This window comes from Mesoplodon mirus (genome assembly GCF_964341445.2).
Source record: "Mesoplodon mirus genome assembly, chromosome: 9".
NCBI classification, from domain to species: domain Eukaryota; kingdom Metazoa; phylum Chordata; class Mammalia; order Artiodactyla; family Ziphiidae; genus Mesoplodon; species Mesoplodon mirus.
Genome location: NC_138985.1, coordinates 23,010,417 through 23,025,384, shown reverse-complemented (window position 1 = coordinate 23,025,384; position 14,968 = coordinate 23,010,417). Strand labels below are relative to the sequence as shown.

Sequence of the window (14,968 nt, the reverse complement as noted above, 5' to 3'; positions counted from 1 at the left end):
GAACTCGTTGAAACCTTCTGAGCAAAGGCATGACGTGATGAAGATTGTCCTGTGTGCCCTTACGGACACCATCCAGCAGAAGTGGAGCCTGGGGTGGAGGGGCTCAGGGTGCAGTAGTCCAGACAGGGATGGAGAAGGGGCAAGGTTCAGGGAGAAGAGAGAGGATGGGGATGGAGACATGAAAGAACATGAATCCAAGACCCCAGCTTTCAAATAATTGTTTTAATACTCAAGTAGGAGAGCTAAGAAGCATGACAATTAGCTTTCTTGGTGGGTCTTCAGAAAGATATCTATATTTGTATCTATATCTACCTATCTGTCTATCATCTCTCAATCATCTGTTTACCTATTATCTATCATCTATCTGTTCACCTATCATTTACCTACCTGTCTATCTAGCTAATCTTTCTTAGTCTGTCTGGGCTGCTAAAAATACCATAGACTGGGTAGCTTATAAACAACATAAACTTTATTTCTCACAGTTCTGCAGACTGGGAAGTCTAAGGTCAAGGTGCCTGCAGATTCAATGTCTGAGTCCCACTTCCAGGTTCTTAGATGGCTGAGTCCTCACATGACAAGGGAGCTCTCTGGGGCCTCTTTTATAAGGGCACTAATCCTAATCACCTCCCCCAAACCCCACTTCCTAATACCATCAACTGGGGATTCGATTTCAACACTTGAATTTGGGAGAGGGGGAGTGGGATACAAACCTTCAGTCTATGGCAATATCCTTACTACTCAAAATGTGGTGTGTAGACCAACAATAGTGTCATCACTTGTGGATTCATTAGACTTGGAGACTCTCAGGCCCCACCCAGACCTATTGAATCCAGTCTACATGTTAGCAAGATCCCCAGGTGATTTGTACACAGTTTGGGAAACACTGGCTTGTTTTCTTATAGAAACTAACTGTGGTCACAAAAGTTAATATTGATTGAATTTAACATGGTACGGCATTTAATGTAGTATAATATAAAGTTAATTCCATAATATGTTTTCTGTATAAAAGTGGTAAAATAGCTTATAATTTTGTGTTACAAGATGAACACAATAGGTGCGAGGAAAAAAAAGAGGACAAATAAACGTAATCCAGTGTGGCCTGTCCAAAGGGCCCTCATCACAGAGGTTGAGGAGCTGGTTGGAGAGCATGGCTGAAAGTCTGAATAGTGACCACAGCGTATGAGGGTTCCTGAAGTTGACTACTGCTGACCTCAAGGCTTCCTGCTGACGATAAACAACCAGGGAACCTGTGAAATTAAAAACCTTGACTGTAAAACCAACAATGAAACATCAAGCAAACACCGATGTCTAGGGTATAGTGAGAATTTGGAAACGAGCAATTGGAGATTCTAACTGGGTCGGCAGCTGGATGACTAAGGAGATGATATAAAACAGAGTCCCATAAAACCCAGGATTTTAAGGAAACTGGAGTTGCATGAATGCTACTCTGCTGTTTTAATAGTTTGGTTGGTGGAATCTTGCATCCCGGTATAATCTCTCATGGGAACGTTTAAGACCAGATTCTGCAAACCATGAGAACTAAGAGAAATTGGTCTGGAGAGTGTTAACATTACAACATCTAATAATCTTTGAATCTGTATATCATGCATGTTGTTAATTTTCGAAACACCACAAAACCAATAGAAAAGAAGAACTGCTTTCAAAGTTTAGAATTGTACTAGTTGAGCAGCCCTTAAAAAGAAAACCCAACACATAGGCTTGGGACCACTAAAAATTTCCCCTTTTCATAGAGAAACAAAAAATTATAAGCTGCTTCTATGTGTTCTTCCTGAAGCTACTAAGTGAGAATCGTGATTACCTTTTAAAGTATGATATAATCTGAAACTCTTGAACTCTGGTAAAATTGGAACTTTTGTTGGTTACTTAAACGGTCGTTTCTTTTTAAGATATTAGCAACAGCTCTGCCTACATGTGATGTGTATTTCCAGCAACAAGGAGATGATTTCGTAACTGACAAAGGAAGCATAATCCTGAAGAGAAATCAGAAGCAAAGCATTCGAGCAGATGACCAGAGTGAGGTAAACCATTTCTTCAGGGTCCTGGTCTGTTGTGCTATAAGCAAATAACCCGGGTAATGCACTTAGAACCATGCGTGGCCCCTGTAAGTGATCAGCCAGTGTAAGCCCTATTATCCTGAAGAATAGAATGAAGGAAAGGAAGAAGCCAGCTCAACGTAATTCGAGGCTCTGGGGAAAACTTCAATAGCTTTATTTCTCTACAAAATGAAAATTTCTAGAAAATAAGATTTTGGAGAGTTGAAGAGTCAGACTCTGAATTTACAGTTTCTTATGGTAGGAAGGAGAGATGCAGTATTGAGGAATGGCTGTCTTCCCAGATGGAGAGGAAAGGACATGCTAATGTCCCTGGGGATGGTGTGTGACTATGCCCTTGAACCTGAGATGGATGTAGTTGGTCATTGCCGGCGTGAGTGCCAGGGCGATGCCGCCTCCACAGGGCCCTGCCTCTGATGGCTTCAGAAGGCCAGAGGAGACCTGAAGACCTTGTAGCTAGCCCACTAGTATTCCCTCGAAGTCAGGGCCACTTTAGGTCTGTGTGTTTGTTTGTTCATTTGTTATGCCGGGGTCTTTACTGAGCCTTCCTGTGTGCATATGCATGAAGGGGCATGTTGGAAAAGCAAAGGAAAGCAGATGTTAGCTGTCTTGTTCATAAACCCAGCAGCTGAAACAGTTCCTTATTCATAAGAGACTTTCTCGAGTGGATGAAATGATTGATTGAATGAAAATGGAAATACCTAGACATAGAGCCTGCCCTTAAGATTGTGGTGGGGGAAATGAGCCACGTATACAAACAATGAATGCATGGCAGGGTGGGGTAAGTATCATAAAGAGGTGTACATAATGTGATATGGATTCCACTTAAGGAGAACCACCTCCAATTGAGAGGATAAGAGAAGGCTTCATAGATGGTGTTCATCCTTCCAGGCCCATGTGCACCAAGTCACAGAGGCTTTGCTCTTTATTCTGCTTGTTTCTGTTCCCATGCCACATGCCCATGAAGCCTTCTCTGACTCTAGGCATCTCAATCTGAAGTCCACCTGAAAGAGAAAAGTAGGGAGTGCCCTTGCTCACTGTGGCAAAGATCAGTGAACCTTTAAATTTTAGTGTGCATAAGTATTGCCCAGGGATATTGCCCAGGGAGATTGTTTAGAATGCAGATGCTAGGGCCTTCCACTTGAGATGCTGAATCAGGGAATGTGAGACTAGTCAAGTTTTTTCAGGTAACTCTATACATGGGACTATTGTATTGGATAGTGCAAATATAGAACATTTTCATTATTGTAGAAAGTTCAATTAGGCAGTGTTGCTCTAGAGCAATGAGGTTCAAATTGGAACCATCGAAGACTTAGGAAAACATGGGTACATTTTGTGATCTTCACTTGGGTTTAAATATTTGAGGTGTTTGGCACAATGATTAAAAAAAAAACCCCACACATTTTGGATCATTGGGAGGGAGAAAAGAAATCCGCATGTTTGCCGAGCACCCCAAGTGATACGAGTGGTCCCTGGCAGCACTTTGAGAAACACTGCTCAAAGCATCCACGGCCTCCTCTCCTGACTCTTGCCTGAAATGACCACCTCTGTATTACTGACTTGCAAAACTTCTAGTCATCCCTTAAGACCCAATTCAGATTTATCTTTCCCTGACATTCCCTACCCTGACATCTGGACATAATTGTTTCTATCTCTGGAGTCCCATAGGTCAGTAATTTTCAAACTGCAGGTCATGCCTACTAGTAAGTAGGTCATGAAATCAATTGACTGGATCAGTTTAGTACAACAGAAGAATATAAAACAGGAGCATTTTTTTATGAAACTTTTATTTCAGTTTTATATAAATGTGTGTGTGTGTCTGTGCGCGCGCGCGCACTGAGTCACTGTCTTAGGTTGGATTCCCTACAATCAGAGATTGCAACAGAGATCTGGGTGCATGTGTTTTACTAAGGAAGCACTCATCAGGAGAAACCTGTCAGGGAGGAGGGCAGTAGGCTGCGGAGCGGGGAAAGTGAGGCAAGGGTGGCATCTAGGCCTTGCCTGAGTCTAGCCTTGCCTGTTCCCCTGGGGAAGCTGTGAAGCAGAAATTGCACCACAGAGTTGTCCCCCATTAAGGCCCCAGGGCTGTCTTCTCATGTCAGGCAGACATGGCTGTAGGCTGCCAGGGCAGATGCAGATCACCTCCCAGGTGAGGTGGCTCACAGCAGCCAAGGGCAATTCTCAAGAGAAGGGGGCAGCGGTGAGACATAGCAACCAACAATCCCAGGAGCTGGTGGCGAGATAGAGTGACCCAGTAAAGGGGACCAGGCAGTACACTAACAGCATAGACTCACGTTCACTCCTGGCATGCGCAGACCCATGTGCAGGGCCAGGGCAAAATAAAAATTAAAATGCAGGGCCCCTTATTCAGAAATTAGGGAAAGGGCCCTTGAAGATAGTAAAGTATAAAGCTTTTTACTTTCTTCCATACTCTCTCAACTTGTCAAAATATTTTTATGTGCTATTTAATGTCATTCTAAGTAAAGAAATATTAAAAATCTAAATTATTCACCTGAATTATACTATTTATCTCTATAGCACGCAGTGCCAATTTTAACTACAAACATAAGAAATTCATGGTCACTGGGAGTGACAATGAGCTTGGCTACTCCTACTTGGTTCCCAAACCCATGCTTTTTCCCTGCTGGGGACACAGCATCACATAAAGACCATTGGTTTAAGGAGTAAATAACATCTAGAAGAAAATTGCCCCATCTCACAGGGTGTCATTTCCAAGCTAGTGAAGCTAATGCATCTTTTAGGGGCCCAATCCCACTGCCATCTCAGGTCAGCATCTTCTGGATGCCATGGTTTGTGTAGGAACAGTGGATCCCAAAGTCGCATGACCACTGATACACTTCTTTTACTGTAAAGTGGATCCCTTGGGCTGAGGAAGTTGTGTTTTTCCACATTGGTGAATTAGACACTCTCTGAGCTGTCAGAGAGTGGTGCTGACCAAGGCCATAGAGTGTCCGATTCTCACTGTGGGACACCACATGACATCGCCTTAGACCAAGGGATCCAGTTCACTATCCTTCAGTATAGGGAGTCAGTGTCATATTTTGTAGAACATCTGGATGGTCCAGATTCTTTTGGGCTATACTGTTACAGAGAGTAGGAGAATTAATAGCCTTGGGGCAAGACTAAATATACACGACTGCCCATCCCAAGCGAATACAAATTGCTTCTGTTTTTTCTTCCTCATGGAGATGGAAAAAAGCACATTTTGCATTTCAATAGCTGTGTATCATGCACCAGGGTGGTGGTAACCAGCTCTGGTCATGATACTCCTTCCAGCAGGACAGCTGCCAAGTGGGGCTACAACTTAGTTATATTAGTATAAAATTTGTAATGGAGATATGATATGAGACCTACCACCAAGTCTTGAGAATGGCACTTTGAGAATGCCTCTGATTTGCAATATTGCTTTTTATTTGCTATCTTGGCTTGGTGGTGGTGGGGAGGGCAATGGAGGATGGGCATTTCACAAGGTTTTACTCGGCCTTTCCTACTATAGGAGCACTAACATCAATGCCAGCTGCTAAGTAGGTCCATTCCAATACATATACAAGAATTAGAGGAAACAATCAATGGTTCAGTAAACCTAGAGAACTGAGTGTGAAAAGAACCTAAGTCAGATCTCCATTTACTACCTGACCCTCATATGCCCTGTTCTAACAGGGGGACCATGATGGCACTTTGGGTACATGGTTATCAGTATCAACTCAGATCCTGTATCCATTAGCCCTCGAAAGATCTAGGCATTTCTGCTTCCCCAATAGATTAGTAAATAAGCATAGATCTCTTTGGGAGATAAGTGAGAGAATTAACACTTGCTGTGGTGGTGAAGAGTCTTTCCTCATTGGGACCCAGCCTCTCATTCAGTCACTGGGGTCTGGGTCTGAGAATTTGCTCAGCTCTATAGATTTGGGAAAGGATTATGTCTTTCTGTTGAGGTGGCTGAACTCAGCCTCTGCCAGTTCATACCTGATCACTTTGGATTACACATATTAAGCAATATTTTGTCGACTGCTCATCTATCTTGCTCCTAGGAGCATCATGTTCTATTAGTCGTCTCCACAGAAGATTCCTGTAGGTCAGGCCCCCTTGTCTCCTATTCCAACCTCGCTGACCATTGTAATTATACCCATCTTGCTCTTGAGGGTTAAATGCTCCCCAACCCTTGATAGTCTGCGATCCTGGCCACCACACTGATACCGAGGAGCTCAATTCTGTAATGGTTTAGGCTACCAGCCTACAGAGGGTACCCCATCCTCTGCTGCTCAGTGAAGCTGGTGGCCCCCTCACCAGCTCATTCCTCACTGTCTTGAAAAATGGACAAGGAGCATAGTCAGCTGATGGGTTTTCCAGCCTTGCGTCTTACATCCATTCAAGCACGCCGAGTTCTTTGAGCCTTGTAACCCATCCTCCCCAGCCTGCTACATTCGTTCTGGCAGCTCTGCTTCATTATTCTGGACCACAGCTTTCGCCAAGCATCTCGCAGGGCTCCGGGGCCCTTGCCAGGCTGCTCAATCCTTTATCACCGGTGACCCCAAACCAACAAACTCTCCTTACCTGATTTCATATTCTATCCCCTTGCTCTGGCACCCCTCACGATCCATGCCCAGCCATCCTCTCCCAGTTGCTACTTGTTCGTGTTAACCAGGTCCCTCTTGGAGATGCCAGCCCTTTCCCATCAGATCATGCTGCAACTTGACCCTAATGATCAGGCAAGTGGTCAGGAGGGGCAGATCCTCAGGAATGCGTACGTTTTCTTTTAAGGTACCTGCATCATTTGAGATGTCTGCCTCGTCTTCAAATGTGGCAGGGATGGAGGTGGGCGAGGATGGGGGGGCCTCTATTTTCGAATAAGTGTGAGTGGATTACTTCTCTAGTCCAAGAGTGCTCAGGAGAACCTCAAGGTTCACGATTCTCATGTGCATCATCCATGCCTCAAGATCCCCCTGCTTCCCTGTGAAGGGAGGGCCTGACTTGGGCATAGGTGACTTACCCAGGCTGAGCACTCAGCCTTCCCTGAAGTTCCGCAGCTCTTCCAATTAGGTCTTGTGCCTGGTCTTTAGCTCTTCCTGCCCTCTCACTAAAGGAGATGAGCTTCTTTAAATGCTGCCAGGGAGCCCTTCTGATTCTCACACTTGACTCTGAGTTGCTGATCGATTGCCCTGAGCCTGACATCGTCTTTCATCAGATGCGTCAGTGGTGTGCAACAATAGCCACCCATGTCCACAGTCCTTATAACTACTCTTTCCCCTGTATCAAAAAACTTGCTCAAGTCAGTGCCTCCCCTTTGCCCTCTATCCTGTCCCAGGTGGCCACAGATGACTGTTTCAGCAATGGCTCTGCTGCTACACAAGGGTCATCAACACGTTACCCACTGGGTTCCTCATTGCCAGACGAACAGTAAATGATCCACATCCAGGAATGCATGTTAGAGTCTACACTGTCTGCTACCAACTGTCTCAGGTCATTGGCCCTAGAAACAGAGCCTAAGACCAGATTCAGGTGCATGTAATTTATGAAGGCAGTGTTCTTCGGGAACACTCTTAAGAGAGTGAAGGAAGCATGGCAGAGAAGAGGAAAGAGTCAGAGGTGGTCTCAGGTAGAACAAAACTTGGATTGATCCACAGAGAAAGTCAGAAACAAACTGCAGATAAATTTGTCCTGCCCCTTGAGACGACAGGGCCAGCCTTTTATAACCTCCTATCAGGCAGTCTTTGGCTGTGAGCTACCCCAGGGGTAGGAGTGGGCGGTTCTCCGGAGAAGGGGGGCAATGGTGAGCTGTTAGAAAACACACACACACACACACACACACACACACACACACACACACACACACACACACACACACACACACACACACACACACACACACACACACACACACACACACACACACACACACACACACACACACGAGATGGGTATACCAACCAAGGAAAGGGGGATCCCAGGGTGGGGCGGGGGTACCTACAGTGTCGCAAATTCCAGAGTACTTTTTTTAAAGTTTGAAAAACGTTGCATAGAGATGAGTTTACATACACCTCTGTCTCTTTTCTTATTTACCTTTCTGTCTCCCACTCAAGATTTTAAATCCCTCTGGGGCTGGGCATCTGTCCTATTCGTATACGCATTCCCAATTCAGAGGCGGGGATTGAATTGTTAGTAAATGAACATTTGTCAAATGAAGAGCAGTTTGTGGTAGATCACAGAGCAACTTGAACTCCAGGCTAAGTAATTTGGGCACGATGCTCTTGGCAGTGAGAAAGCTTTTGAAATGCTTGTTGGCAGCAGTGTGCGGTATGTACTGGACTAGCGAGATCACGGAGGGAACAGCCAAGAGGCTGTTGCAGCAATACAGGCAGAAAGTAACAAGAGGCAGCATTCCTGTGGAGGCTGGAAGTGTCGAGAGGCAGATGCCGAAGTCATCAAGGAAGTATTATCTATAGGGTCCAGATGGCCCCAGGCTGACATCCAGCATTGTGACCGGCAGGGCTGCTAATCAATCAAGTGTGTGAGCAGTTTTGTACTTACGTGCCCCCAAGCAGATGGGAGAAAATCATTTCTCATATTTGCATGGAAGAAACATCTAAAAAAAAAATCTGGGTGGGTTTTATCATTGTCATGCACAATTAGGCAAAATCCATGAAGTGTAGGCATGGGAATATTTTCTTGCCCTCCGTATTTTAGCCAGAACTCCACAGTCAGATCTGGGAAAAGCCAAGGTCACCAATGTGGAATCACTCAGTACGTGACACGTGGAGTACATAACGTACTGGCCAGTGACAGTGCTTTCCAAGTGATTATTCTATACGGTAACATATGTTCCAAAGCTGCAGACTCAGCACATTTTTCTCCGCTGTATTCTGGACTGTATCCTGGTTGGGATAATCTATTCAAGACTCAGATGGATCATATACACATCAAGAAACCCATGGGTTTTGTTTTTGTTTTTGTTTTCCCCCCTGAACTCTTCCAGCCTTTCACTCTAGGCAAAGTTGTGTTTATTCCTCTCTGGCCAGCTGCCTGCTGTTTCTGTCGTTCTCCGAGGGCCAGTTCCTGGGGTGCCTGTTACGTGGATGGCACCTGGATTTGCCAGCATTCTCCCTGGGGCCGGCTTGAGATTTGCTGTGGGGAACATCCCCATTCCCATGGATTTTGCTGTTGCCATTCGCTATGAAACTCAGGTATCCTTTCATCCACTTCCACCGTGGTGGTTCCGAGCTGACTGAAATACGTTCTTGAGCTAAGTGTTTCCATTCCAATCTTGCCTACGTTCATCTTAACAGGATTTGCAAAAAGTCGAACATCTGGAGAGCATTATAAACCAAAGGGTTTCCTAAAGCAACACAGCCATATGCACACGCCTATATTCTGTGGAGAGAAGCTAAAGCTGGGGCTATAGATTTAAGATACTAGTTCTAGGGAAGTGGTGATGGAATGTTTGTATAAGGACAATAAATAACTAAAATAACGCAAATCCTGCCCTCCTGGGACTTTTTTTTTTCTAAAAATGTAATAAACCTGTGTAGAGATTCAGATTCATAGGGATGCAGTACAGGTATTTATTTGCACTTGGATTTTACCAGGAGACGAGAGAAAAGCTAAAAGCAGCCTGCGCCTCTTGCCTGCTACCTTTCTAGCCTTCCCCCACCCTTTGAGAAATATCTAAGAGGAAGAGAAACCAAATTAGAAAAACACTTGATCTAGAGCAGTGGCTCCTAACCTTTTCTTTGTATAACCTTTTCTTTGATGATATGAAACCCCACAGACCATCTGCCCTGAAAAATATTTTATATGGCTGGGGGTGGCCTCAGAGCCCCCAGAGTCTCTCTAGGGACCACATTCTGGAAGGGCTCACTTTCTATGGTATGACCAGAGCTGATGATCTGCTTTGACACTCTTAACATGATATAGTTCTCAGTTTCTCACTTACACATGAAAGGCAAAGGACTACAAGGAACTTTGACCTGGTGAGTATGACAGGAAAGTCATTTTTTTTTACATATGTGTATATACACATAAATATATTTAATTTTTGTATAGAGAGAACGTATCTCTGACAGCTTTAAAAAGCTTTTCCTGATTGTAAGGCTTCCAGAGTTTAGCTAATTAGCATATGCACTCTCTTTCTCTCTCTCTCGCTGTCTATCTATATATATGTGTGTGTGTATGTCTCTATATATAGGTATGTATTTATACAGATACGTATAAATAGATCTAATAATATAATAATATAAACTTACAAAATAATATATATGCACTGATATGAAAGAAATATATCTTCGTGTGAAGGATTTTTTTGTTTGTTTCTGTGATCCAGGAACATGATTTGTTTTAAAATATCTTTATTGGAGTATAATTGCTTTACAAAGTTGTGTTAGTTTCTGCTGTACAACAAAGGGAATCAGGTATATGTATACATATATCCCCATATCCCCTCCCTCTTGAGCCTCCCTCCCACCCTCCTTATCCCACCCCTCAAGGTGGTCACAAAGCATGAGTTGATCTCCCTGTGCTATGCGGCTGCTTCCCACTAGCTATCTGTTTTACATTTGGTAGTGTCTATATGTCCATGCAACTCTCTCACTTCATCCCAGCTTACCCTTCCCCCTCCCCGTGTCCTCAAGTCCGTTCTCTACGTCTGCGTCTTTATTCCTACCCTACTACTACGTTCATCAGTACCGTTTTTTTAGATTCCATATATGTGCGTTGCTGTACGGTATTTGTTTTTCTTTTTCTGACTTACTTCGCTCTGTATGACAGACTCTAGGTCCATCCACCTCATTAAAAATAACTCAATTTCATTCCTTTTTATGGCTGAGTAATATTCCATTGTATACATGTGCCACATCTTTATCCATTCATCTGTTGATGGGCGTTTAGGTTGCTTCCATGTCCTGGCTATTGTAAATAGAGCTGCAATGAACGTTGTGGTACATGACTCTTTCTGAATTATGGTTTTCTCAGGGTATATGCCCAGTAGTGGGATTGCTGGGTTGTATGGTAGTTCTATTTTTAGTTTTTTAAGGAACCTCCATACTGTTCTCCATAGTGGCTGTATCAATTTACATTCCCACCAAGAGTTCAGGAGGGTTCCCTTTTCTCCACACCCTCTCCAGCATTTATTGTTTGTAGATTTTTTTTTTAGAAGGTGTTGGGGGTAGGAGTTTATTAATTAATTTATTTATTTTTGCTGTGTTGGGTCTTCGTTTCTGTGTGAGGGCTTTCTCTAGTTGTGGCAAGCGGGGGCCACTCTTCATCGCGGTGCGCGGGCCTCTCACTATCGCGGCCTCTCTTGTTGCGGAGCACAGGCTCCAGACGTGCAGGCTCAGTAGTTGTGGCTCACGGGCCTAGTCGCTCCGCGGCATGTGGGATCTTCCCAGACCAGGGCTTGAACCCATGTCCGCTGCATTAGCAGGCAGATTCTCAACCACTGCGCCGCCAGGGAAGCCCTATTGTTTGTAGATTTTTTGATGATGGCCATTCTGACTGGTATGAGGTGATACCTCATTGTAGTTTTTATTTGAATTTCTCTAATGATTAGTGATGTTGAGCATTCTTTCATGAGTTTGTTGGCAGTCTGTATATCTTCTTTGGAGAAATGTCTGCTTAGGTCTTCTGCCCATTTTTGGATTGGGTTGTTTGTTTTTTTGATATGGAGCTACATGATCTGCTTGTACACTTTGGAGATTAATCCTTTGTCAGTTGCTTCATTTGCAAATATTTTCTCTCATTCTGAGGGTTGTCTTTTCATCTTGTTTACGGTTTCCTTTGCTGTGCAAAAGCTTTGAAGTTTCATTAGGTCCCATTTGCTCATTTTTTATTTTATTTCCATGACTCTAGGAGGTGGCTCAAAAAGATCTTGCTGTGATTTATGTCAAAGAGTGTTTTTTCCTATGTTTTCCTCTAAGAGTTTTATAGTGTCTAGCCTTACATTTAGGTCTTTAATCCATTTTGAGTTTATTTTTGTGTATGGTATTAGGAACTCAGGAACATGATGATTTAATCGACTCTTTGGGAGACAGAGGTTAAAGATTAGACCTGTCAGGAGTGCCAGGGTTTTTCTAGACCCAGGAATTACATCTATGGCCAGAAACAACATTCTTTCTACCTGGATCACAATTCAAACACCGGAGAGTTGAGCCTGAGAGCGAACCTCTTCTCTCAGCTCCAAAATTCTGTTTTCTGAGCGGGCCGTGGGTTGCAAATTTATCCCACGCACTCTCCATTAGGAATATGTTGGTGCATGCATCCTCGCAGGGACGTGCTCTTATGTGATGCCTGTCTAGTCTGCAGATGACTGGACTGTCCAGATGGTGGTTAACCTGGCTGGAGAGAGCAAGCACTGTGCACGTGAGACCCCACAGCCAAAGCCTCAGCCTTTACCAGCAGCTTCCAGGTATGTGGGGGGCCTGTCCTCAAACGTTGAATGTTTCTTAGAATGTTGTTCATCTATCAGGAATTTGTATCCAGGAACTAAGTGAGAGTAGAGATGTATCAAAGGAGACATAATGTTTATTAAGTGTTTACTGTGTGCTATGCTCTGCTTTACATTCATACTGCGTTGAATCTTGCTAACAACTCAAGGAGGTAGGTTTTGTCTTCATCAGATGAGTAGGAAATTGAGAACGAGAACACTCTGATGACTTGCCCGAGTCGTATAGCTAATGTGTAGAAGAATCAGGCCTCCAGCCCAGATATCCTGACCCTAGATCTTGAATGTTTGTTTCCCATTCCCCAGATGCCTGGAGATGTGAGAAAATGAAATGCTATGCGAATGAGAGGACAGTATTCAGCTTGAGTTATCTCAACAGCTGAGAGTCTAGTTTTGAGGCCGCTAATTTTGCATTGGAGATTTGTGGCTGAATAAAACAGAGACCCTGTTGATATTAGCCTGATAGATGGGATGAAGGACCTTTGCTCCATCCTTTTCCCAGAGCCGTCCTGACAAACCACGGCCAGTTTCCAAAGCTTTGCTGTTTAGCACAACCCTACGGAAGAGCCACAGAGCATCTGAGTGTGAACTGACTGTCCACCCAATGCACCTGAGCTGGTCTGGACCTCAGCCCGGTCTCCATCCCACAGTGGCACCCACTTCACGGCACACGTGAAACACACCAAATACGATGGCCGCTTAGCTTATATAACTGTACTTTTGTCACTGAATTTTTGCTTTACTTCTCTTAATACAGAATCGTGCTGCTTCCCACACCCATCTGTTTAGAACCAGATGTACAATATTCCATAGATGTCTATTTTTCCCAGCCTTTGGAAGGAGGATTCCAGGCTCATTCACACATTGAATTGATTCTGTAAGTATAACAGACCCTTGGGGGTGCTTCCTGCTGAAATGAGCTCCATTCTAATTCTAAAAATAGGCTTGTACTTTGAAGTGTTTCATCAGAAATAGAAAAGTATTTGTTTCATTATAAAAAATCACCTACTCTATATAAAGGTCATCTAATAACAATGGCAAATCATCCAGAATAGTATGTGCCAGCCACGGTTTGAAGTGTTTTCCATATTCTGTTAGTTAGACTTCACAACTACTCTAGGAGGGAAGTACTGTCATTATTCCCATTTTACGGACAACAGAACTGAGGCACAGAGTCACAGAGCTAGTGCATGAGGCGTGAGAGATCAGAGTCAGAAGCCCTGATTCACGCATCCCTGCCTGGAGCCACTGCTGTGCACTGGCTCTGCAGAAAGTCTGGAGAGAAATTCCACCAATCATTAATTATTATCAGCTTACAAGTTCCCATTTTTTGCATATTATGCTTTCATATCATTGTAATCAGAGTGCTTAGACAAGATTGTACATGGATTTTTGTCACTTCCTGTTATATCATAAGTGTTTTCTTATTATGCTTATGTAATCTTGCCATTCTTAGGAAGCATGCATAGTATTTCCTTAAGTGGCTTCTTTTTTTAAAAATTCATTTATTTATTTATTTTTGGCTGTGTTGGGTCTTTGTTGCTGCGCGCGGGCTTTCTCTAGTTGCGGCGAGCGGGGGCTACTCTTCGTTGCGGTGCGTGGGCTTCTCATTGTGGTGGCTTCTCTTGTTGCAGAGCACGGGCTCTAGGCGCGTGGGTTTCAGTAGTTGTGGCTCGCAGGCTCAGTAGTTGTGGCTCACAAATTTGGGCCACAGGCATTCCTTCCAAACTCTCACTCTGTGCACAACTTCAGGCCTGGGCCTGTCCCTTGGCAGAGTTTGGACATTGAATAAATTTACTTAATTTACTTATCTATTCCCCTACTTGTGGTCATTTAAGTTGCTTCTATTTTTTCTATTCTGAGTAGCTGGTATATTTTTTAAACATTTGAAAATACAGTCCTACTTTACCCAGGGTTTTATGGTTCTTGAAATAATGTGTCATATTAATTTCTGGAAGGTATTAATTAATTTATATGTCAATTAATTTTCAGGATGATCAATAATGCATGAAAGTGCCAGTTTCATTCCACCTTTAGCAGAATTGTAGAGAATTGTGTGGGACTTTTTTAAAGTACTTTTGTGGATAAAATGGAATTGCTTTGTTAAAATTGCATTTTTAAACATTTGTAACAATCTTCTAATATTGTGATTTAATTAGCAAACTATGGCCCTATGAAGTTTTATTGGAACACAGCCATGCCCATTCATTTACATATTATCTACACTGCTTTCAAGCTACAAAGACACCGTTGAATATTTGCAAGAGACCTTATGACCGCAAAGCCCAAAATATTTATTCTCTGGCCTTTTATAGGAAGTTTGTCAACCCCTGATTTAATTAACTCTATCCACATTTTGTGTATTGTGTCTTTAAAATTCAATTTTTAACTATTGAACCTTTTCAATTTATACCCTACAACTTTTTAATTTCATCATCTACTA

General features: G+C 43.3%; 1 protein-coding gene across 1 annotated transcript in view; it reads left to right on the top strand.

Moving 5' to 3' along the window:
• LAMB4 (laminin subunit beta 4) overlaps positions 1-14,968 on the top strand; it is a gene marked incomplete at both ends in the record, with an annotated part of 124,618 nt that overhangs the window by 57,926 nt on the left and 51,724 nt on the right. Inside the window, 5 exon segments of the mRNA XM_082632987.1 lie at positions 1,908-2,039; positions 9,080-9,274; positions 12,380-12,489; positions 13,283-13,389; positions 13,392-13,402. Coding sequence (XP_082489113.1) covers positions 1,908-2,039; positions 9,080-9,274; positions 12,380-12,489; positions 13,283-13,389; positions 13,392-13,402 — 555 coding nt within the window.